At 44.0% G+C, this 23,934-nt stretch overlaps 2 protein-coding genes across 2 annotated transcripts in view; both read right to left on the bottom strand.

Moving 5' to 3' along the window:
• Positions 1 to 5,333, bottom strand: part of LOC116386123 (guanylate cyclase soluble subunit beta-2-like) — a 36,604-nt gene extending 31,271 nt beyond the window's left edge. The window contains 6 exon segments of the mRNA XM_031852126.1: positions 283 to 382; positions 1,533 to 1,693; positions 3,442 to 3,536; positions 3,636 to 3,709; positions 4,965 to 5,023; positions 5,306 to 5,333. Coding sequence (XP_031707986.1) covers positions 283 to 382; positions 1,533 to 1,693; positions 3,442 to 3,536; positions 3,636 to 3,709; positions 4,965 to 5,023; positions 5,306 to 5,333 — 517 coding nt within the window.
• Positions 5,334 to 11,381: 6,048 nt separating this feature from the next.
• Positions 11,382 to 23,934, bottom strand: part of sonb (SON DNA and RNA binding protein b) — a 33,720-nt gene continuing 21,167 nt past the window's right edge. Inside the window, exons 16-20 of the mRNA XM_031852004.1 lie at positions 19,764 to 19,911; positions 17,052 to 17,120; positions 15,548 to 15,663; positions 14,310 to 14,411; positions 11,382 to 13,311 (exon numbers count right to left, since the gene is read on the bottom strand). Of these exons, the coding sequence (XP_031707864.1) occupies positions 13,234 to 13,311; positions 14,310 to 14,411; positions 15,548 to 15,663; positions 17,052 to 17,120; positions 19,764 to 19,911 (513 nt within the window). The 3' untranslated portion in view covers positions 11,382 to 13,233. The remainder of the gene's footprint in view (positions 13,312 to 14,309; positions 14,412 to 15,547; positions 15,664 to 17,051; positions 17,121 to 19,763; positions 19,912 to 23,934) is intronic.

Here is a 23,934-nt window from a genome sequence, read left to right as displayed (position 1 = left end):
CCATCTGTCAACTCAACTCATCATGGTCTCTGACAGATAGGTGGAACCTTAATCTCTCTAACAAGTGTGGCCTGTTGGGACAGGAGGGAGATGGGTTTTGTCCCATGCCACCCTGTAAAGTAATGCGATTACTTTTTCAATAATTTCCCCTTCATGGATGGCGTTGGTGCAATATGTTTTTAATATATCTTCGGTATTATCGGTCATCACATTTCTTTTACTATAAAGAACATTTAAGATCAGGATCAAGGCAGCGCTTTGAGGAAGTGTGGATAGTTTTACCAGGTACTATGTGGTGCAGGCCCTTCCTGTCAGAGTAGTAGTGAAGCAGCATCTTCCCATCGTCAGTCATCTCCACTCGGAAAGACGGTGCATTCATTTCCTTAACAGGAAGGATGGTTCAGATTCAGTATACACTTCAATTCATAAAAATGCAGTAGTGTCTCTCAGTAGTCTACATATTTAGAGGTCTAAAAGTGGACCGCATACAAGATACTGGAGGACTCAACATATTACATTGTTGTTCTGGGCTCAACCTCTACTTCACTGTTAAATTTGATGTGTTGGAACATGAAATGATCCCAAAGGTCCAGGTCACATGTTGACAGTGCTGGAGCTCTGGGATTTGACCGTACTCCTCTTCAGTTTCATCTTTTATGAGACTATATAAAGCATTGGCCCCACCTGTTTTGTTGAGTCAAAGTCGATTTAATGACCGACTCAGCCGGACCAGGACATTAACATTGTCCTCAAGTATTTCCCTGTTTATCATTTGATTGGCTTCATCTAAAGAGGGTGGGTCTTATCTAATATGAGCATGCAGGAGGTAACTAGTGCTGGAATGGAGATATGGCTGCATGACACTAGTGTACTGGAGATGAATGTACAGAGCAACTTGTGTTGTGAAGGTCAGTGAGTGAAAACCATCATCCAAAGTCAATGGGCTCTATGGCTCTAGGTGTGTGTGATGTGTAGTGTGTGTCTGTGGATTGTTAGAGGCCCATTTGTGAGGTGTGTGTGTGCTGTTAGTGGGTTATAGTGATTTCCAGTGTATATGTTGTCAGTGTGATGTTCTAATCTGTACAGGCTGCTGTGCAGTGAGTCTGGTGGTATTGATCTCCGTGAAGCATTCAAGGTGTTTCAGTGTCTCTGGGTTAGCACTTCTCATGTTAGCATAATGGATACTGTGCACAAGTTAATTGACTCAAAAAGGGGGATTTAACTTGATTGCAGAGAGTAAAAGTGTAGATGGCTGAATGATTGGTGGAAGCTCTCGATTTAAAAAGAGTTGGTTAGAGCAGGAGAAAGAGAAGAGTTGCTGAGGAACTAGTGTTCCAGAAAACTACACGAGCAACTTTGTGATGTTCGGCGATACCTCAGCTTCTATTTATAGAGCTGCTGGACAACATTGTGTCCACCTGATGAAAGTCTAATTCTCACTCTTTATGCTCTCCAACTCTTGGGTGTGGTTGTTTCTTTAGAGCAGGAGGAGGAGTTGGCTAACAGGATGATAATGACACACATGAGCACACCTGATAGGACAGAGCCAGGTAACTGTGGAGAGCGTCCAGATTTCCAATGAATTCAATGAGACTTCCTCCCAGTGTCCTCAGCATGGTGTCATAGCCCGCTTGCTTACAGAAAAGAAAGAAATGCTCTCCAAAAAGCTTCAGAAAAACCTCGGCAGAGACATCTGAAACATGAACACACACAGAGGAAGGCTGTCACAGAGCTTCAGAGAGATAAAAAGACATCACTTATCTTGTTGTGGTCTGGCCACCCAGTGCACACCTGTTCCACAGCAAGTTGATATTCAATCACAGCATATTCCCAAAAGTATACAGTCTAGAAAATCAGACCCTTGGGAAGAGCTTAGCAAGCTGTGAATAAACAGTTATGATTTACATTTGATTTAGTTTCATAATCTATCAGTTAGGGGCCAAAGATCATCTATGCACGTATTAATACATGTGTTGTGAAAACTGCTCATCCTTTACAAATGTGTAGTGTGTCATATTCTCACATATACTGTAAAAGTCAATTATATGAATGTATTTCTTCTATCTCTTACATTCAAACAGAACTACCATGGGATGTAACAAATACATATTTGTGCTGAAGTAAGCAGCATATTCTGTAACTTAACCAAAGAAAAAAGCATTTTCCACTGCCTTCTGTTTGAGGGCAGTAATGAGATGTAAACAAGCTCTATGTGTCAGCTGATGGATTTCATTGGGGACATTGTTAACACTTTGGTCAGTTCACACTTCAGACACCTACATACAAAATATTATTTACTGAAAATAGAACAGAAAACCACATGTTAAACAATATGTAAACAATACGTTTAAATTACTTTACTGTACTAATTCGGTTTCCAGATTTATTGCACTACGTTTGTGAAACAAATCTGTGCTTTTTACTCAAACTATCAATACTAAATATGTAAGCACATTTATGGAAAGTGTCCGTTTAGCTCATTGATTCAGCTAAATATGACGGCATGCTTCGAAGAAATATTGTGCCTGAATACAATGTTGGCTTAAAATCCCCATCCAGTGTAAACATCTTGCTGTACACTGAGGGAGGCATCACAGATACAAACAGTAGCTCTGTATACGTAGAGCTAACACAACATGTAATACAGATCCTTTACTCCTCACCTTGCTCTGAGACCCTCCTCAACACTCATTACACTCCGGATGGATTTGACCTCTAGAGCCGCTCTCTGCTGTTCTCTGTTCACTTCAGACATCAAACGCCCATTCAGGGAAGAGGGGGAATTAAATACTGTGCTCCTCCATAGTTTTGACATATTTTGACCATAATGAAATTATTATTTTCCATCTTCTATAGACATGGACACAGTGTCCGCTGTGCCTCCTGCACGTTGCCCTGCAGCAGCATGTAAACACCGACCAGTACTCACGGGGGAGTAAAAGGGTTTACAGTTCATAATGAAAGATACCAGATCAGGAGAACAGTGCTGTAGAACCACTGTCACATCGTTACACCTGCCACTGTTGGAGTAGAAACAGTACTGGACAGCTGGAAGCCAGCCAGCGGCGCCAGTTTGGCAAATTGTAATCGAATACAAAAAAAAGGAGAACCTAGACAGGAGATGGAATTTCAGGGGATCTTGCTCTGCTGGTTTTCTGGTGTCATATTGGTTCCTAAGTGGGGCTAATTTATATGTTAAGATACATATTGAATTTCTCAATTTTCACACAAAATTCAAATTTCACACTGAGCTGATGGAAAAGAGACATAAATCAGGTCCCAATGGAGCTACTCTCAACGAGGTATGTCATAATCAGCTAGTCAGACTGACGTTTGCTCAGAGAATCTGATGTCTGATATGAAAACAGAAACACAACAAAAAGCAATGGACGTCTACAGCACCACAATGAATGGAAACACTAGAGGAATGTGCACTCTTACCCAGCAGTGAACAGGCCTCCTGCACCAGGCTTAGAGTTACCATGTCGTCGTAAACCATGTAGGTCATGAAGGAATCCTGGACCCCTGGTAGAGAGCTATGCAAAGACCTGCACCATTATTAAAGCAGTACTGACAGCCATCATACTATATACCAGTGTGTGTACTCATCTATGTATGTGTGTGTGTGTCCAGACCTGAGTTTGTCCCAGGTCTCCCGGCCAAACCTGTCCATCACCAGAGACTGGAGGCAGCTGTTGATGAACCCGTACTGCAAAGAACACAAACATTTAACTTTATAATTAAACATTGAACTATTCAATGTCACAAATCAATTCATTGAGCATGTAACAGCAGTGTAAACATACATGGCCTTCACTTCATAAAATCAAGAGGTGCTGGAGAAGTTAAGATGGCATGTCCTCTACTAACCTTGGCTACACAATATTTACAATTGTATGCAAATTGACAATAATCAACAAATGAAAACTATACAATTAACACCAGTGTATCAAATATCTTACACCTACAACTGAAACAATAACACAACATACAATAAGCACACAGCAAACATTAACACTCCCCTCTCCTGAGTTCTTTGTGTTCCTGTCCAAAGATTTATAAAAATATATTAAAACATTCTTTATTGTAGTTTGTTGAACAATCACTGTCAGTAAGTGAAAGTTTTGATTTTCATTGTGCCCTGCCTACAGAGGAAAATTAGCTTTAGCTATCAATACATCACATGGTATCATGAAATCACACTGTTGGGTGGTGCTTATCTCGCATTGCAAAATCACCATGTATACAGGGATATGAAAAGTCTGTTCCATATCAAGAAAATAAGATGAATTCCACCAAGTAACTAGAATAGGGTCTAGCTGCGGCCTGTAGCACCTCACGCCACGCCCCCTTCAGCTTTAGTTCGGGTTACGTTCAGGATATTATGACGGGATAATGTTAGCATGAGGTACTACAGGCAACAGCTGTACTCCCCTCAGTAATTGTGTCTCTCCAATAAGACCACTGCTACAAGTTGTGGCCACACACAAAACTTCAAGAAATACAATTATCTTGTCGAGCCTGCGCACACCAGCATTTAAAATCATGACATTTTGCACCACAATTCCAACAGAATGGAAACAATCAGAGGATTTACTCAAGGAGGCAAAATTAATCTGTGCAAATGTTCCATGTAGAGAGAACTTTGGTGAGCGCTGTTGACCAACAAATACTTCTTGACAGAGCTGAACTTTGAGGGAACAGAGAGCTGGGGAGTCCAAGATGTGTTGCACCATTCACTCTTATTTAAGCTTCTATGTCCCAGTGAACTTGTAAGGTTTTTGCAGAAAAGAAAGGGCTGGACCCAAATGCAGGGAGACTCAGGGAAACGGAGGGTTGGATAATTGTGGGTTTAATTGTAACAAAAAGTATTCAACACAAAAATGTGTGAACCACAAGTCCATGAAAATAAAACATCCAAAGAAACAGGGAACACGGCAACGTGGAGCAGACACTAAACGTACCAGGAGGAAATGGCAGGCAGATGAAAGACGGACCAGGTTACACCAAAGACGAACGAACGCTGAGCCAAGGGACACACAGGGTTTAAATACACAGGGAAGGTGCAGGTGATTAGACACAGCAGGTTACAATTAAGGGTGGGGCAGACGATCACGAGAGGAACAGACAGGGGCAGAAAGTGAAGTGAAGCAGACTGAGGAGGTGCAGGTGATTGAACGCAGCAGTGTCTAATTAGGGGAAGGGCAGACCATCACAGGGGTACGACAGACAAAGCAGGAAATAAAGTGCAAGACACAGGGAACATCTCAATAAAACAGAATAAATAACTAATTTAAAACATAACTCGTGACAGAACTGCTCTCCAGAGACATGGTTGGCATACAGGTGTACGAGACAGGACTCAATGCTAACTCACACTTCTTGGCTCAGAGACCTTTCTTTTCCCTCTTAATGAACTTTTTGTTGAGTGCGTGGGTAAACATAACGCCACGAGGAAATAACAGAAGTTCAGAGAAAATAGAGAGAAGCTCCGGGAGCTATTGTGACCGACTAGTGCGAGTTAGCGGTGAGCTAGCCAGCTATAGCTGTTCACCAACTAGCGCTGCGAGTCACTATGTCACCAAGCTTCTAGCCCTTCCTATTCCTGTCCTATTCCTATGGGCCAAGGAAAGTGACTCTTTCACGCAGAGATGTAATAAAATACCAGTAACCGTTACACAGGCTCCAAAGCCTGGAGCACGGCCAAAGATGTGACGTTGGCTTCTTCCTTGGCTACGACTGAGCTCAAGCTCTTCAAAAGAATGTGAATCTGAGTCAGTCTTTAACTCAGAAGAGTCACTTGGGCTGTATTGGAAAGTATGAATTATGGTGATGCCAATGGAGTGAGTCCCCATGTTAGTAAAGCACAAATAAAATAGATCATCAAAGCACTTGAATTTGACTTGAACAAGAGAGCTTCAGATGATTCCTCATCTCTCAAAAGGTGAAATGAAAGAAGGAATCAGACTCAAGGGTGTTGCTGACACTGCTTTAAGGTAGAATTCCATCTTACTGTACCAGACAACAGTGCATGTATAATCTCTAGAGACTGCACGGCCTCAGAGAAGAATATAGTGTGTTAGTATCCCAGAAGAAGAAATCAAGTGACATCCACCCAGAAAAGCTTGGCAAGAGCCGCGTGATCTGTGAAAAGTTTCAAGAGCTCCATTTCTGAAAGCAAATCAAAGAAAACTATCTGCTGGAGATGTGAGTGAGTGACTTCAGCTCGTCGCCTGGAGTTGTGATACACATCTTCACAAGAGATCCAAAGTCTGTGAATCCTGAGTCGTAATCACTGCATCAGAAGCAGCTCCTACACCAACACCATCGACACACTAATACAGTTCAATGCTGTGATTTCTTCTACTGTATTTCCTTATTTACAAATCTGCTTCTCCACGGTAATACAGTTTTACAAATAAAGTTTTTTATATTTGACAAAAAAATGAATACATTTTTCACATTTTGTGTTGTGGCACTAGCCACTGAGAGAGAATGTAGCTGCATATCCTCCTCGTTGTCTGCCTGCACTGAATGTCTGACAGTGGTGCCCAGCTATGATCACACACGTTGGCACAGTCTGACAGTTTGTAACTGAGAACATATATGTAAACCTCATTTGACTCATAGCACAAATCTGATACCAAACAGAAGTGGCTGACATTTTAGACGTGATTGAAGAGTGTAGTTGTGTCTGGTATGATATCTGTGCTCCACCTACTTTTACTAGAGGGGAGAACAACAACAGCATTCCTTTGCTCCTGTCAAAACCTCAACAATTATACATTTATTTATACAAAAGCATCTATACACAATCTGCATTTTGGCAATGTTGCATCTTCATAAAATAGCTTTGGTGACTGTCAGAGTGATCTCCACCGGGGTTTGTTAGACAAAGTCTTCAATCTGTCAAAATACGATGAAGAAGAACTCACCATGTCTGAGTTTGATGTTATCCTGTCAGCTTCTTCACCCACAATGGTGCAAATGTGGGGGGGGGGACTTCATACTACTCTCTCTCTCTCTCTCTCTCTCTCTCTCTCTCTCTCTCTCTCTAGTGTGGTATTATTGGCATAACAAACAATCTTGCCAAAGCATCAAAATAAAAAGTACACAATAACAAGTGTGTGTGTGTGTTTGTGTTTGTGTGTGTTGATACATATTGAGCAGCAAGATCTTCCTTGTCTCCTTCTCCGAGGATTATTTTTAACGTTGAGAGTTCATTAAACTCAAACCAAACTAAATTGATCAAAATACATGTTCCTTATTGAATGCTGGAGGACGTGCATTTCTATCTCAGCCTCACTTTACCCACAGTGACCACATACTGAAGATGAGGATGTGTCTCTGCTTTCCATATCTAACAGTAGAGAGAGATTCTGACTGTCAATCATCTCTTTTTAGTTCCAGATAACATTCTGATCTACTTTGTCTTTTATTTTCTTTACATAGTGTTCTAATGAGTTTGACTCTGATTGGTGTTTGGAGAGCAGTGTTGTTGCGAGACTGGTGCTAGTGTGTCTGAGGGGTGGCTAGTCACTTATTCTAAGACATGTTTTAAGTGGAATTTGGAAATTTCAGATGTTCTCTTCATTGCGTTTCTTTTAGTGCATTCACTGCCATGTTGAAACTCCCTGATGCTATTGTGGTTATACCAAGGTAGCTATAACTCTTACTATTTTCATCCATCCATCCATCCATCCATCCATTTTCCTCCGCTTATCCGGGGTCGGGTCGCGGTGGCAGCAGGCCAAGCAGGCTGACCCAGACCTCCCTCTCACCGGCAACATGTTCCAGCTCATTCTGGGGGATCCCGAGGCGTTCCCAGGCCAGCTGGGAGATGTAATCTCTCCAGCGTGTTCTGGGTCTTCCCCAGGGTCTCTTCCCAGTTGGACGTGCCTGGAAAACCTCCAGTGGGAGGCGTCCAGGAGGCATCCTAATTAGATGCCCGAACCACCTCAGCTGACTCCTTTCGACGCGAAGGAGTAGCGGCTCTACTCCAAGCTCCCTCCTGATGACCGAGCTCCTTACCCTATCTCTAAGGCTGAGCCCGGCCACCCTACGGCGGAAACTCATTTCGGCCGCTTGTAGCCGTGACCTTGTCCTTTCGGTCATGACCCAGAGTTTGTGACCATAGGTGAGGGTAGGAACGTAGACCGAGTGGTAAATTGAGAGCTTTGCCTTCCGGCTCAGCTCCCTCTTCACCAAGACGGTCCGTACTATTTTCAATGGTATGGTTATTTATGGTAAACTGGTATAAAACGTGACGCTAGTTTTCTTCATATTTACTGCCAGGGCCCAGTTGTGACAGAACTTTTCTATTATATCCAGCTGTTGTTGTTCAGTAAGAGACAGTAGAAGCATAAAACACAACTCTTCACCTCTCTATCGAGGACTGAACAGCAAGTTCATTTACAGTGAAGGAAATAATTATTTGATCCCTTGCCGATTTTGTAAGTTTGCCCACTGACAAAGAAATGAACCATCTATAATTGTAATGGTAGGTTTATTTTAACAGTGAGAGACAGAATATCAACAGAAAAAAAAATCAGAAAATCACATCATATAAAAGTTATAAATTGATTTGCATTTGATTGTGTGGCTGCACGGTGGTGTAGTTGCTAGCACTGTCACCTCACAGCAAGAGGGGATCGGCTCCAGAATAGGATGAGCGGTTCGGATAATGGAATCGGTTAGATTAGTCCTCTCAATTTAAGAAAGTACTCCACATCTCAACTCATTACCTGTATAAAAGACACCTGTCCACAGAATCAATCAATCACATTCCAACCTCTCCACCATGGGCAAGACCAAAGAGCTGTCTAACGACGTCAGGGACAAGATTGTAGACCTGCTAAAGGCTGGAATGGGCTACAAGACCGTCGGCAAGCAGCTTGGTGAGAAGGAGACAACTGTTGGTGCGATTATTCGGAAATGGAAGAAACACAAAATGACCATCAAACGCCCTCGGCCTGGGGCTCCAAGCAAGATCTCCCGGTCGTGGGGTATCAATGATCATGACAAAGATGAGGGATCAGCCCAGAACTACACGGGAGGAACTTGTTAATTATCTCAAGACAGCTGGGACCACAGTCACCAAGAAAAGCACTAACACACTACGCCGTAATGGATTAAAATCCTGCAGCACCCGCAAGGTCCCCCTGCTCAAGAAGGCACATATACAGGCCCGTCTGAAGTTTGCCAATGAATACCTGAATGATTGAGAGAAGGCTTTGGAGAAGGTGATGTGGTCAGATGAGACCAAAATCAAGCTCTTTGGCAAAAACTCGACTCGCCGTGTTTGGAGGAAGAGAAATGCTGACTATAACACCAAGAACACCATCCCCACCGTCAAGCATGGAGGTGGAAACATTATGCTTTGGGGGTGTTTCTCTGCTAAGGGGACTGGACGACTTTACCGCATCGAAGGGAGAATGGACGGGGCCATGTACTGTGAAATCTTGGGCGACAACCTCCTTCCCTCAGCCAGGACACTGAAAATGGGTCGTGGATGGGTCTTCCAGCACGACAATGACTACTACACTAGACCCAAGAGCTGAGGAGTATATGAATCTCACCAAACATATGGTGGTTGCCCTGTGGGTTGATGACATCAGGTTCAATTCCTGTTGGTTGGTTTAGATATACAGTTAGAAGTACATTCCCCTCAGCCTGGGGATAGGCGGTTTCTGAATGAAGAGTTTCAAAAATGTCTTCAAAATAAGGAGAATCTCCTGGAGGTTTAAAATAACACAGATATAAATTCCTATCAATTATGCCGAGGGATTGGTCTAATCTGACGTCCCTATGAGCCACTGTCGTCCTAGCTTCCCTCTGTCCTCCCGTTTCTATACGAGCCACCGTCGTCCTAGCTTCCCTACTCTAGTTCAAAGACTTGAGACTTGACTTGGACTCTAGTTCAAAGACTTGAGACTTGACTCAGACTCTAGAGATCAAAGACTTGAGTCTTGACTTAGACTCTAGAGATCAAAGACTTGAGACTTGACTCAGACTCTAGATCAGGGGTCACCAACCTTTTTGAAACTGAAAGCTACTTCAAGGGTACTGAGTAGTACGAAGAGCTACTTTTTTGATACAAACCTCCTGAATAACAAAGTTGCACAGATCACCTTTTAATAATAATAATATACGGTATATGAAGAGACTGTCTGATCAAATGTCAATGTTAATTATTCCTCACAATAATTAACAACAATGATTGTGTATTTTGTTCAAAATCACACCTGTTATATTTTTGTACAAATTATCACTTCGAAAAAATTTTAGAAAATCAAAACATGTCTTGTTACCTTTGTAACATTTTTGAACAAATCATGAACTCTGTCCCATGTTTACACAACTGATCAGTTATGTAAGATAAAAAAATCAATTCTCACATTTTTTAATGAATCCTATTACATTAGTAGGTTTCTAATCACCAAATTTTGGGAAGTCGGGATCACCTTTGCATTGCACAATAAAGCCTGCATGCCGACCCGTCATAGTAGGAGCCCCGTCTGTTGTCACCGACACCAGCTTTTCTAATGGAACATTTGTCTTCACGAAGAAACTAGTAAAAAGTCTCATCTATAGCCGAGGTGTGCGAGCGTCTTTGGGCGCCCGCGTTCAAACCTCTAGCCTGGGCCTTTTCGATCGTACTGCGTTGCCTCGCCTCTACCCCCGCCACCCACGAGTTGTTGCCCCGTGGCCTGTTCCGAGGACTGACGGACCTGACGACGGGGTGCGCTCGCGGCGGGGGTGGCAACTCCGGTTCCAACGGGAAGCGTCTGCAATTCGGATTTTTGATTCAAAAAGAACATTAAGTTATTTTTTTAGACGGAGCTCCATGGTGACTAGTGCTATTTTTAGAACATGCCTTGCGAGCGACTCACGTGGTCCGTGCGGGCGACCAGGTGCCTGCGGGCACCGTGTTGGCTACCTCTGCTCTAGATCAAAGACTTGAGTCTTGACTCAGACTCTAGAGATCAAAGACTTGAGACCTGACTCAGACTCTAGAGATCAAAGACTTGAGACTTGACTTGGACTAGTTCAAAGACTTGAAATTTGACTTGGAGTGGTGCGACACCTGAGTTGATTAATTTTCTTGTTTTGGTGTAAAACTGTTTGGTGGTTTCAAAGCGGATGGATCTGCAGCACAGGGCAAATAAAGGAGTGTGTCGGTCGGATTAAAGGCTGCTCTCTTGAACTCTCCTATGAACAGAAATAAGCAAATTGAGATGTCCCCCAATCTGGTTTTTAATGAGTTTGATGGTCAACAATTTACATTATCTCATAACTAAACTCTGTAAATAAGCGGTCAAAGTTTCCCAAATAGATGTTGATTTTCTGGAAATATTTTTGCCACATTCTTACATTCTCTTGGACAACAAACACATTTATAGAAAAACATAACCTTGTATTTATAATTAATGATAATGATAATTGAAGTTAGATATCAACATGGATATCTTTAGGCCATTTGGTGCTCTAGAGAGTAATTGTGGTAGCAGGACGGTGTATGTGCAATTGAGTCGATATAAACCAGTGTGTGTTCATGGTGATGAAGGAACATGTCAGCAGTCCAACAGTGAGGCTCAGTGATTTATTTGTAAAGGAATTGGACAAGAATAGAGCTGTACGGCACAGAGGAAGATCTGTCAGCCTTTGATACACTCACTCATGTACCTTTTGTTGGCTTTGGTCTCTTCATGGAATTTATTGACAATAAGAAATAGACTTCACTTATCCATGAAGGGTAATTTATGTATTTTTTAACCAGGCTCCTATTTTCTCATGTTTTTGTGTCTTAGTGACTGACGGGGACAACAGCAAGACTTGGTTAGACACAATAACATACGGATCAAGCAAAAGGTAAAGAAAAGGTTTTATTTCTCTGTAAGGTTCTTTCCATAATCTTGACTCTTCTAATAATAATCTGACAGTGGAAACAACAAGCACCTTTAGTGGACGTACATTGATTACATCACAGCCCGTTTCCTCCCTCAACACTGGACCAGTTTCACTAATAGTTGTGCCCATTAGTCACTAAGACACAAAACAGGATCCAGGTGGAAAAACACCAAAGACCCTTTAAGATGATTTACAGTAGATATCTTAATTTGGTCAGATATACAAGGTGGTCAGATTAGGAATAATCGCCACATCTGCATTACGATATTTAGAATATCAATCACTTTCTTCACATTTAGAGTCAGTGGTCATGTTATATCCATTTGGGATGTGACAATTCTTCACAAATGAAGGTCAAAATTGACCGCCCATCAGCAAAACGTGCAGGCATTTATCAGATTTTTCATGAAAATAAAAGAGCAAATGATGATTTTACACAAGCAGAAGACTGGGATCCAGCAGAGACCCAGCGTCGATGCTCAGCAGCAGCGCTCCTTGTCCTGTGCAATATCAAACCCATGTGGCAGTGTTTGGAAATGGGAAGACGGTGAGGGTGTCATCGGGGACTGCTGCTGGTTGGTTGGGTACTTGCGCTGCCAGCTGCCACAACTCTTGGAGGGCAGAGATGGTGGTCTGCACCCTCCAGTCTTATAAATGGGGGTGGGGGCTTTGGTGACACTCCAAAGGAACTTAAATAACATTCAACACAGGTATTGTTGCTAGAAAACATAATGTGGCTTCCTCTACTACATAACATAAATATAATCTTTATTCAGTTTTACACAATTTAGAGGGTTAGTTCCATAAAGTCTCTTGTATGAGAAACACTTTGTTAGCGGAGGCCAGGTCACAAATGTAACATCAGGACCAACAGAGAGGTTAACCCACAAGACAAACAACTTAGCCCTGCTATGCTGGTACCAACAACAAACCACTGCCTGCTCTCGGGATAGACGCAAGTATTGGTCAGCTAATATACAGTATATCAGGCTGAAATGCTACTATATCATACATGTCGTCATCATCATACATACATACATACATACATACATGCCATCCACCTGATATGATGGAGACACTTTTCCCCCAATCTTAAACACCTGGCAAAAATACATTTGCCCCCCCTGTCATGAGTGTGACTTTAACAGAAAATGTGATTTTGTGGATATAAATTTGGTCCCAGGTGGCCTCCATACAAAGATCTTCTCTCTGTCCTGGAACTAGAGCCGTTTCTCGTTGTTCAGTACACTGTATCAATAAGTCACCAGAGTGTTATTCTGAGGGACTCTATGCAGAATGTGTCAGTCCCACTATAGTGGATGTCTATGTAGAGAACAGGGGGCCAGTGGAAGCAGCAGTGAAGACGGGGCCGGTGTAGAGTCCTGGTCCATCAGCAGGAACCTAAACGGGACAAATTAAGAGCAGTGGAATATAAATGGCCATTGAATTAATCCGATATTTCATGATGAGCACATCAAAAACACTTTGTAAATGTACACCAATATTTTAAATAATAAACAACTAAATCTGTGTTTAGTAAAGCCTTTAAGTCATTTTAAACTGCTTAATAATAATAAAAAACATCAAAGTTAATGTGCATCTGTTGCTACTTCAGGTTGAGCAGGTAGTGTGAGAACACACCTTCTGACTGTCCTGATGGAGGTTAAGGACTCAGACAGAATACTTATGGTGTGGTTTGACTGATCACTAGATGATTGAATCATATTAGCTTGAAAACAGCCTAACCCTGTATTAATCCTCCTAATATGCAGCTATGCCGGAGCTAATGTCATAGAAACACAAGACACTTTGCGTTATGTGGGTTTGTTTGCAGCAGTCAGAAACATCAACAGGAGTTCAAATCAGACACAGTGACTCATTATGTGTGTGAGCTGGCTAACATGTTCATAATGTTCTGCACCAAACAGTACAGCTGAGGCTGAGGGAAAGGTCATATGTATGCGAGTATGGGGCCAACTGATGATCTGAAGCCCTTAATCACTTTTAAACTCCTACTACAGGACTACACTGTGTCTACACTCCATGTCTCTCTGACAGGGCTGCAGCTACATGTAAAGAGGTGATTCCATCAGCATTCAATTCAACACCATGTCTCAATATAACAGAGGACTCCTGTGCTAACTTTAGTCTGACCCAGACTGATCATCTTGTCGATGCTACAGGCTCACGGAGGATGACACTACCCTCTGAAACAGGAGATAATAAGACAAAGGAGGTGTGAATGCTTGTCTGACTCTATTCAGCCCTCTGATAGCCTGGCAGCATGTCCCAATGTCAGCCCCCCCCCCCCCCCCCCCCCCCCCCCCCCCCCCACCCCCCCCCCCCCCCCCCCCCCCCTATAAATTGCCAACTGCTTGTATTATTATCTTCAGTATCACCTCTCCCAGAGCCTGCAGTGCAACTGTAGCTGCCATGGCCTTGGCATGTTTCTTATTGGGACTAGCTGTCTGGGGTTGGTAGTCCACGCCATTCACTGTGACCTGGAGACAACACAACATATGGATAAATGATTCAATATTAGAATTCAACCATCATAGGGTACAATAAATACATACAGCATGTGAATGAGAACACAGGTTAGTGGAGGGGAGGAAACGTCATACATCTATTCAAAACACTCTTTTTAGCTGACTGTTGCTATTTTAAATCCAGTCCCACACAGTGAGCTGGGCACTATGAAGAGAGACAAGACTGTGCTCATTCATGTCAATCACTGGTCTGAACCTGATCACATGGACTTTAATGGTCAGTTAATAATGGTGGTCAATAAATACACATTTGTAACATTATGAAAATGACCTGCATCTACAGGAAACATATTTGCAAATGAAGCATGGTCTTCTGTTGCTGCTGTGGGATGGAGTGAGAAAGACACATTCAACTGGAATCCTTCAGGCTTACAAAGAAAGGAACAACTGTATTCAGCTCTCTCCCTTTACAACAACATATAGAACAAGTCACCACAAAGACAGAGAGAAGTTATAACTTTGTTTTGTCCACCACATGGAATGATTTGGTGACATTGGTCTGTCAGCTGTTCCGTCCACCACTTTGGTTCAAACTGATCTCAACAGCGATTGGTCTGCCCAGACGTGGTGCCCAGAGGAGGACTTCTCTGATTGGACAGAAATGTCTCTACAACTGTTTGATGGATTCATGTTGCAGAGAGGATCAATTCTGGATTTCATGGATTACCATGACATTTGACATTAACATTCATGTTTGGTGATCTCCTGACTTTTCCCATAGTGCCACTATCAAGTCAGATTTTGAATGTGTCCAATACTTTATAACACATATTACCTTTAACAGGAGGTTTCTCAAAGATATTCACATGCTAAGCAAACAGGTTACACATGGGAAACCTTATATCTTCTTAGCATTAGCATGTTAGCATGATGACTGATGTCATCATGCTGATTGTATAGCATTTAGTTCAAACCATCACTGTACATCATGGCTGCACATTCACACTCACTAATGTTGTCAGATGAAGTAAATCAAACTTAAAGCTTTGAGAATATCACAGAACTCTCAGCCGTGTAGACCAACCTCTGTGGTCCAACATGTAAGCAGCTCATAGAAAGGACTGACGCACAGAATCAAGAGCACCCACCTTGAAGAGGAAGTTCTTGCGGTGGTCAGGACCACTGTGATGAACCATGACAAAGTCTGGCTGCATTATCCGTCTCTTGTTACACAACTCGATGAGAGCAGACACCGGGTGCTTTCCTGTGCACAGATAAAAGAGCACAATAGCTAGAGATAATCTCAAGGAGTCAAATTGATAAATATAATATTCAGAGATTCACATTAATGTTGATCAAGGCTAACAATCAAAAAGCTCATTCTAATCCAAAGAGACTGTCTGTAACAGCTGGGGCGAGGAATCATTTCAATATAACCAGCAGTTTTAATAAAATGACAGTGTCTTCACCAGCTGTAGCTGCTGAATCTGTGTGGCCATGGCTACGACAGCATGCTCTCTGCAGGCTGCTGTCTGATGGTTTCATCAAAAAAGCGACCCTGTGTTATTCTCATGTTTGAATAAAGAAGGAGAGGGCTGTGTCTTTTTTGCTATTATACTAAAGTGACACGTGTTCTCCTATATATATTTACACATTATACAATACATTATACAATAATTTGGGTCGAGCTAGGGGACACCCCCACCCCCCCAAGAGAGACATGAGCGCCCACAGGAGCAACAACATTTCAAGTTTGATGGGGTCTTCACATACTGCCCATCAGAGTGATAATAACAATAACTTGTTTTAATGTAGCTGCTTTCATGAGCTTTTCTTTGCCTGCACATCAATATTTTGAGTGTTGGTAGAGTTATTGATGATAATGTAGCCAGACAGAGATATGAGGGCCTAATCCTGGTCTGGTGTGATACTAGTGAGTCACACAGCTGATGTGTTGGTGATATCCAGATAGCACTGCTAAAGTCACCAGGCCCAATAAAAGCTCCACTGCTCTCTACAGCTCGTCTAAGGCGTGGTTGGTATGAGCACTGCTGTGAGAATACTTGGAGGAGGAGGCTGGTTGATCCGTTTCCTACCAATTTCCACTCTCTTGATAATGTAAGGGAATATATCGTAAGATATTTAAACGATATTTAAGATATTTCATGACAATGAGAAAGAGACTTCCATGTGTTTTGGGAGATAAATGTGATTCATTCACAGTCAGTAGCAACAGTTGAATGAACCGTAACGCTGAGAAACCTGCCTCTCAGCAATCCAGAATATTAGAAATAAATGTTTTTGTTCCACATATTTACTTGTATTATTATTGTTTTTAACCTCTTTTCACCACAGCAATTACATTACACTAAAAAGAGTTTACATCTCTGAACGAACTGAAAGCTGACAACCTTTTACATAGTTGAAGCAGTAACCTCTTTTTTCTGCTGGACTGCAGATGAATTCAGCCTTTAAATGGGTTTCTTACAAGACCTGGTACTGTCAGAGAACAGATAGGAGAAGAAACTCTACGATGAGATTCCACAGATGCCTGCAGGTTGTTGAAAAAGCCTGTGCTTTAATGAGTTTTGTTTGTAATACTTTCATGTTATTGTTGAATCTTTCTTTGTTGATGAAAACTGTATCTTTTACCCATCAGATCTTTGGTGACCACTAGTCCTCCCGTCTGCTTCTGTGGCTTCTCTCCTTCAGCTACTAGTCCTGAAACACATCAACACATCATCTCCATCACCATTAGCATTCCTATCATTACTCTCATCATCAATACAACACCATGTCTGTGAAGAGCAATGTGTATGAGTCCCAACTGTCAGTGACATCAGTGTGGTACTGAGGGTGCTACTGTGAACTTGTACAGTGTTCACAGCGCTTCACTTATTCCACATTTTGTTATGTTACAGCCTTATTCCAAAATGGATTCAATTCATTTTTTCCCTCAAAATTCTACACACAATACCCCATAATGACAAAGTGAAAAAGGGGTTCTTGAAATTTTTGCAAATCTATTAAAAATATAAAATGAAAAAAATCACATGTACATAAGTATTCACTTTGCCATGACACTCAAAATTGAGCTCAGGTGCATCCTGTTTCCACTAATCATCCTTGAGATGTTTCTACAACTTGATTGGAGTCCACCTGTGGTAGATTCAGTTGATTGGACATGATTTGGAAAGGCACACACCAGTCTATAATCAGGTCCCACAGTTGACAGTGCATGTCAGAGCACAAACCAAGCCATGAAGTCCAAGGAACTGTCTGTAGACCTCTAAGACAGGATTCTATTGAGGCACAGATCTGGGGAAGGGTACAGAAAGATGTCTGCAGCATTGAAGGTCCCAATGAGCACAGTGGCCTCCATCATCCGTAAATGGAAGAAGTTTGGAACCACCAGGACTCTTCCAAGAGTTGGCCGCCCGGACAAACTGAGCGATCGGGGGAGAAGGGCCTTAGTCAGGGAGGTGACCAAGAACCCGATGGTCACTCTGACAGAGCTCCAGCTTTGCTCTGTGAAGAGAGGAGAACCTTCCAGAAGGACAACCATCTCTGCAGCACTCCACCAATCAGGCCTGTATGGTAGAGTGGCCAGACGGAAGCCACTCCTCAGTAAAGGGCACATGATAGCCTGCCTGGAGTTTGCCAAAAGGCACCTGAAGGACTCTCAGACCATGAGAAACTAAATTCTCTGGTCTGATGAAACAAAGATTGAACTCTTTGGCCTGAATGCCAAGCGTCATGTCTGGAGGAAACCAGGCACCGCTCATCACCGAGCCAATACAGTGAAGCATGGTGGTGGCAGCATCATGCTGTGGGGATGTTCTTCAGCGGCAGGAACTGGGAGACTAGTCAGGATCAAGGGAAAGATGAATGCATCAATGTACAGAGACAGAGCCCAGACTTGAACCCGATTGAACATCTCTGGAGAGATCTGAAAATGGCTGTGCACCGACGCTCCCCATTCAACCTGATGGAGCTTGAGAGGTCCTGCAAAGAAGAATGGGAGGAACTGCCCAAAAATAGTTGTGCCAAGCTTGTAGCATCATACTCAAAAAGACTTGAGGCTGTAATTGCTGCCAAAGTTGCTTCAAGTATTGAGCAAAGGCTGTGAATACTTATGTACCGGTTATATTTTCGTTCTTTATTTTGATTAGATTTGCAAACATTTTAAACAAACTTTTTCACTTTGTCATTATGGGGTATTGTGTGTAGAATGTTGAGGAAAACAATGAATTGAATCCATTTTGGAATAAGGCTGTAACATAACAAGCGCTGTGAATACTTTCAGGATGCACTGTATATGCAATATTTACCACCTAATAGGATTGAAGAGTTTGGCTCACGGTAAACAGACTCTTCTATTGGCTGGTGGGGAAGAGATGTTAAAGCGTTTCAGATTTTAATGCCAAATCTCTTTGCAATGCCCACCACCAAAATGTAATCTGAAGCAAGATGAAACTGTAGCATTTCAAGTTCAGAGGATGAGGGGCTCTTCAAGAGAATTTCCATCATCCGATCAACACCCACAATGCTTACTTCTGCTCCACCTTTCCCTATTTCCAACAGGCACTGGGCCAGTTCTGGATAAGCTAAGACCGCCAGTATTCCTAGTCTCCATGAGGAGCAACGGGTCTTTCTCATTTCCTCATTTTGTGCCTTCTCGATTCCTTTCCTCGCCTTGCGTCTTAATCTCACACACACGAGCGTAGGAGGCGATCAAGAGATGCAAGAAGAGAAAAGTCGAAGCAACAGGAATTAAAGAAATAAGACATTGTTGCCTCGGAGCGTCATTTCAAAGAGACTGCAATTAAATATGACGTATGGCACAGCTGTTCATCAAACTGTCATATTTTATGATCTGTGTCAATTGACCTAAACAGTGTCCATGAAGCGCTACATGTTTGTATAGAAGGTACAATACAGAGCTTATGAGGAGCTGCAAAAACTGAAGGGCAGAAAGTTTGATTGTCTTAAATAAAGTTAAATTTGTTTGAGATTAATTCAGTTTTGTGTCACACCTCTTATTTCTTTACGGGTGCCAAAAAGACTTCTACAAAGAATACGCCGCTGTTTCCTTCCTAATATCTCCTCCGGCAAGCCTCCTCCATCCTTGATCTTCGAGATGCATTTAAGGAATAGGTATGTCCTTCAAGATGGAGTACTGATATTGATTTCTGGATCACAAGCCAGAGGATCATGGAGTGAGGAATCAAGGAGGCAGGAAATCAGGAAATGAGAAAGACCCCATGTGTCTGTTCCTTCATCTGAGATCGGTTTGACTTCATTGTCCTCTCCTTGTATAGCATACATTGTTGAGGCTCATTATTAAAATCAATTGCCTCATACCTTTGCGGTCAACCTTGAAGTCAATAATGATTGGCTCCACGGTACCCTCACGGTTCCTCCCTAGGCCCTCTCCTGTCTTCCAGCCCATCTTCCTCATCAGGAACTCCCCGACACCCCCTGATACTGGAGCTGCTCTGAGGAACTGGTCCTAACCAAGACACAAACAGACACAGAGGGGAAGAGGAGGGAAGACAGAAAAAAAAAAAAGATTATCAGCGAGAGGTGACAAATGGTAAGTAATAATACTGAGAAATAAGGACGACATGCATTGGCAGAGAAACAGGAAGAAAAAGCACACCCTTTTGACTGTTATGTGGCAAGTTGAGTCAAACACAAAATACAGTGTTGGTAACTACCAAACTCCTATTAGACGGAGCACATGACGAGGACCCCAACCCTAATACATAGTGGAACTCCCACCCCTCAATAAAACACATCAGAGCACACTTACAGGTTCTATATACAGGATTCATAGCATCAATAAAGCAGCAAACTATTATCTATGTAAAGATATAGTGGAGTCATATCCACCTGAGCAGAGTCACACGCAGGCTTTTTGTGCATCTTTTTGGCGTTTACAGCTGATAACGCCGTCCCGATCCACAGTGTCTTAGTGGAAGTGTAGCGCCCACCCTCCTTTCCCCCCTCAGGTAAACACTGCTAGCTGTGTCAGTCCATTGTTGAGAGCCGCGTGGAGGCAATAGATATGCTCTGAATTCCATATTGCGCACCTTTAAGCAGATCAGACACAGCCGGGACTGTGCCGACCAGGTTACTGCCTTTAACCCCCCCCCCCAAACCAAATGTCATGCTTTAGGGTGACAGCCCCTGTGAATGTCTGAGCGTAGCCTCGATATGTTGACCAGGAAGCAGAAAGCACCTGTGGTGCACCGATAGGGTTGTTACTTCACACACTCTCTTAGCTAAGGCTCAAGGGGCTCAAAGGGACCATTCACCAAGGCCCAACTGCACAAGACAGGGGATCGAGCCTCCTTTCCTCACACCAGTGTTAGAAGGCTTTCGACCGGGTCCCTCGGGGGGTCTTGTGGGGGGTGCTGCGGGAGTATGGGGTGCCGGACCCGTTACAACGGGCGATCCGGTCTCTGTACGACTGCAGTAGGAGCTGTGTCCGCATTCTCGGCAATAAGTCAGACACGTTCCCGGTGGGTGTTGGCCTCCGCCAGGGCTGCCCTTTGTCACCGGTCCTGTTCGTGATTTTCATGGACAGGATATCTAGGCGCAGCCTGGGGGCGGAGAACGTCGGTTTCGGGGGTCTCGGGATCGCCTCTCTGCTATTTGCAGATGATGTGGTCCTGTTAGCCTCCTCGGATCGTGACCTCCAGCATTCACTGGGGCGGTTTGCCGCCGAGTGTGAAGCGGCGGGGATGAGAGTTAGCACCTCCAAATCTGAGGCCATGGTTCTCTGCCGGAAACCGGTGGATTGCTCCCTCCAGGTGGGGACGGAGTGCCTACCTCAAGCGAAGGAGTTCAAGTATCTCGGGGTCTTGTTCACGAGTGAGGGTAAGATGGAGCGGGAGATCGACAGACGGACGACAGACGTGCAGCTGCAGCAGTAAAGCAGGCGCTGCACCGGACCGTCTTGGTGAAGAGGGAGCTGAGCCAGAAGGCAAAGCTCTCAATTTACCACTCGGTCTACGTTCCTACCCTCACCTATGGTCACGAACTCTGGGTCGTGACCGAAAGGACAAGGTCGCGGCTACAAGCGGCCGAAATGAGTTTCCTCCGTAGGGTGGCCGGGCTCAGCCTTAGAGATAGGGTAAGGAGCTCGGTCATCAGGAGGGAGCTTGGAGTAGAGCCGCTACTCCTTCGCGTCGAAAGGAGTCAGCTGAGGTGGTTCGGGCATCTAATTAGGATGCCTCCTGGACGCCTCCCACTGGAGGTTTTCCAGGCACGTCCAACTGGGAAGAGACCCCGGGGAAGACCCAGAACACGCTGGAGAGATTACATCTCCCAGCTGGCCTGGGAACGCCTCGGGATCCCCCAGAATGAGCTGGAACATGTTGCCGGTGAGAGGGAGGTCTGGGTCGGCCTGCCTGACCTGCTGCCACCACGACCCGACCCCGGATAAGCGGTGGAAAATGGATGGATGGACGTACCCTTGTAATGGTCATTTTTTACCTAGTATATATTTCTACTCAGTATATATATTCATGCATAAGTAGTTTTGCTCTAGGAATATTTTCCACAACACCCTTGAAACAGGAAATGGTGGATCCTGCTCTTGGTGCCCAGATGGTCTGCACAACCTGTAAAAACAGTCCAGCCCTCATCAGCCTGTCCCTCTCAGGAGCCAAGCAGGGAGAGAATGGTCCGGAGTGGGCAACACGCCTAACGTAGGGACCTCTTAAGACACAGTCCCCCAGGGCTGATGGTCCAGGGCTGGGCTGCCATCATCTGAGTAATTTCAGATGATCTGAGCAGGGTTCTCAAATGACTATTTTCACAATCCTCTTGGAACCGTCCTGATATACAAACTAACTAAAATCATTCAAAATAATCATTTAAAATGACCAGTGCCCTGCTAGCTGGTGCGTCTTAAAGTTAGAGGAGCTGCACTTGTCACGGGCAGAGGTACAGCATGTTACCAAGGACAAAATGTGATGGCGAGATCTCATTGCAGCGTTATTGTCAGCTCACTCACTGTAAATGCACACGTCGGCTGCTGACTGGTTAGCTAGCATTAACTAACATAATCGATCCGTTACCATCGCGCTGTCTAAGGTTAGCTAACATAATACTAGAAAGATTACTTTTTTTAACTTGACTTGAGTTCAATTCCCCATTGCCGCTGCTGCTGTTGTTGTGAGGTCAGAGAGCGGCGGTATGTGCTGTGTGTGTGCACCTTTTGTTGTCAAAAGAGATTAAATAAGAACAGTGTGCTACACAAAACGTGCAGTCATTTTCATCACCGTTCATTGTAACGTAACAGTTTATTTTTCTCTTTCAACTCTCATCCCAAAGTCATCTCAAAATTAATATTTATTTTTCGTCCTGGGGTGTGATGATGTCCTTATTCTCCAGTCCTGCTACCGAGGGGAGAATGGTAACCCAGTGTTGCTTGTGCTTCTTGGCATACAAGTGGAGGCGAGCAAACCACCTTTACAGGCGCAGCATGTACAGCAGCTCCGGTGGCATTGCCAGATGGGCAGCTGCCATGAACCCCAGAGCCTGCATAACGGTCAACGCAGTGCCGCCTGTTTTGACAGAGTGGCCCGCAGCCTGCATGCATCATACTCCACCTGTTTGTGTGGAAGGGGCTGCTCTTCTCCCAGTTGAACATCAACCCCAACTTGGTTAGGAGATTAATCGGGCCGTGTGAAACATAGCCCATTCTCTAGACTGAGGATGGGGTTGTTGTGACAAAAGAAAACCCTCATGTCAGCCAACCTAACATGAAAATATGTTTTAAGTCGATGCTTTACGTCTAAAAGTGATTTGAACCAGGAAGTACTCAGTGTACGGTGCTAGCTCTGCTTCCAGTTCTCCCTGTATACCAACAGCTGCACCTCCAGTCACCAGTCCGTCAAGCTCCTGAAGTTTACGGATGACACCACCCTCATTGGACTCATCTCTGGTGGGGATGAGTCCGCCTACAGGTGGTCTGAACAACCTAGAGCTCAACGCTCTAAAGACAGTGGAGATGGTTGTGGATTTCCGGAAGAACGCAGCCCCACCTCCCCCTATCGCCCTGTGTGACTCCCCCGTCGATGCTGTGGAGTCCTTCCGCTTCCTGGGCTCCACCAAAACCCAGGACCTCATCAGCTCCATCACCAAGAAAGCTCAGCAGAGGATGTACTTCCTGAGGCAGCTGAAGAAATTCAACCTGCCAAAGACAATGATGGTGCACTTCTACACAGCCATCATTGAGTCCATCCTCTGCTCCTCCATCACGGTCTGGTGCGCTGCAGCCACTGCCAAGGAGAAGGGGCGCATCATTCGCTCTGCTGAGAGGGTGATTGGCTGCAATCTGCCGTCCCTCCAAGACTTGTTCGCTTCAAGGACCCTGAAGCGAGCAAGAAAGATTGTAGCCGACCCCTCTCACCCTAGACACAAACTGTTCGTGCCCCTTCCATCTGGCAGGAGGCTGCGGTCCATCAGGACCAAGACCTCACATCACATATTTCTTCCCGTCGGCAGTTGGGTTCATAAA

Source organism: Anarrhichthys ocellatus, unplaced genomic scaffold (assembly GCF_004355925.1).
Source record: "Anarrhichthys ocellatus isolate YVR2014 unplaced genomic scaffold, GSC_Weel_1.0 scaffold12, whole genome shotgun sequence".
Classification (NCBI taxonomy): domain Eukaryota; kingdom Metazoa; phylum Chordata; class Actinopteri; order Perciformes; family Anarhichadidae; genus Anarrhichthys; species Anarrhichthys ocellatus.
The sequence above is the reverse complement of the archived record's forward strand: the minus strand, read 5'-3'. Positions and strand labels throughout refer to the sequence as shown.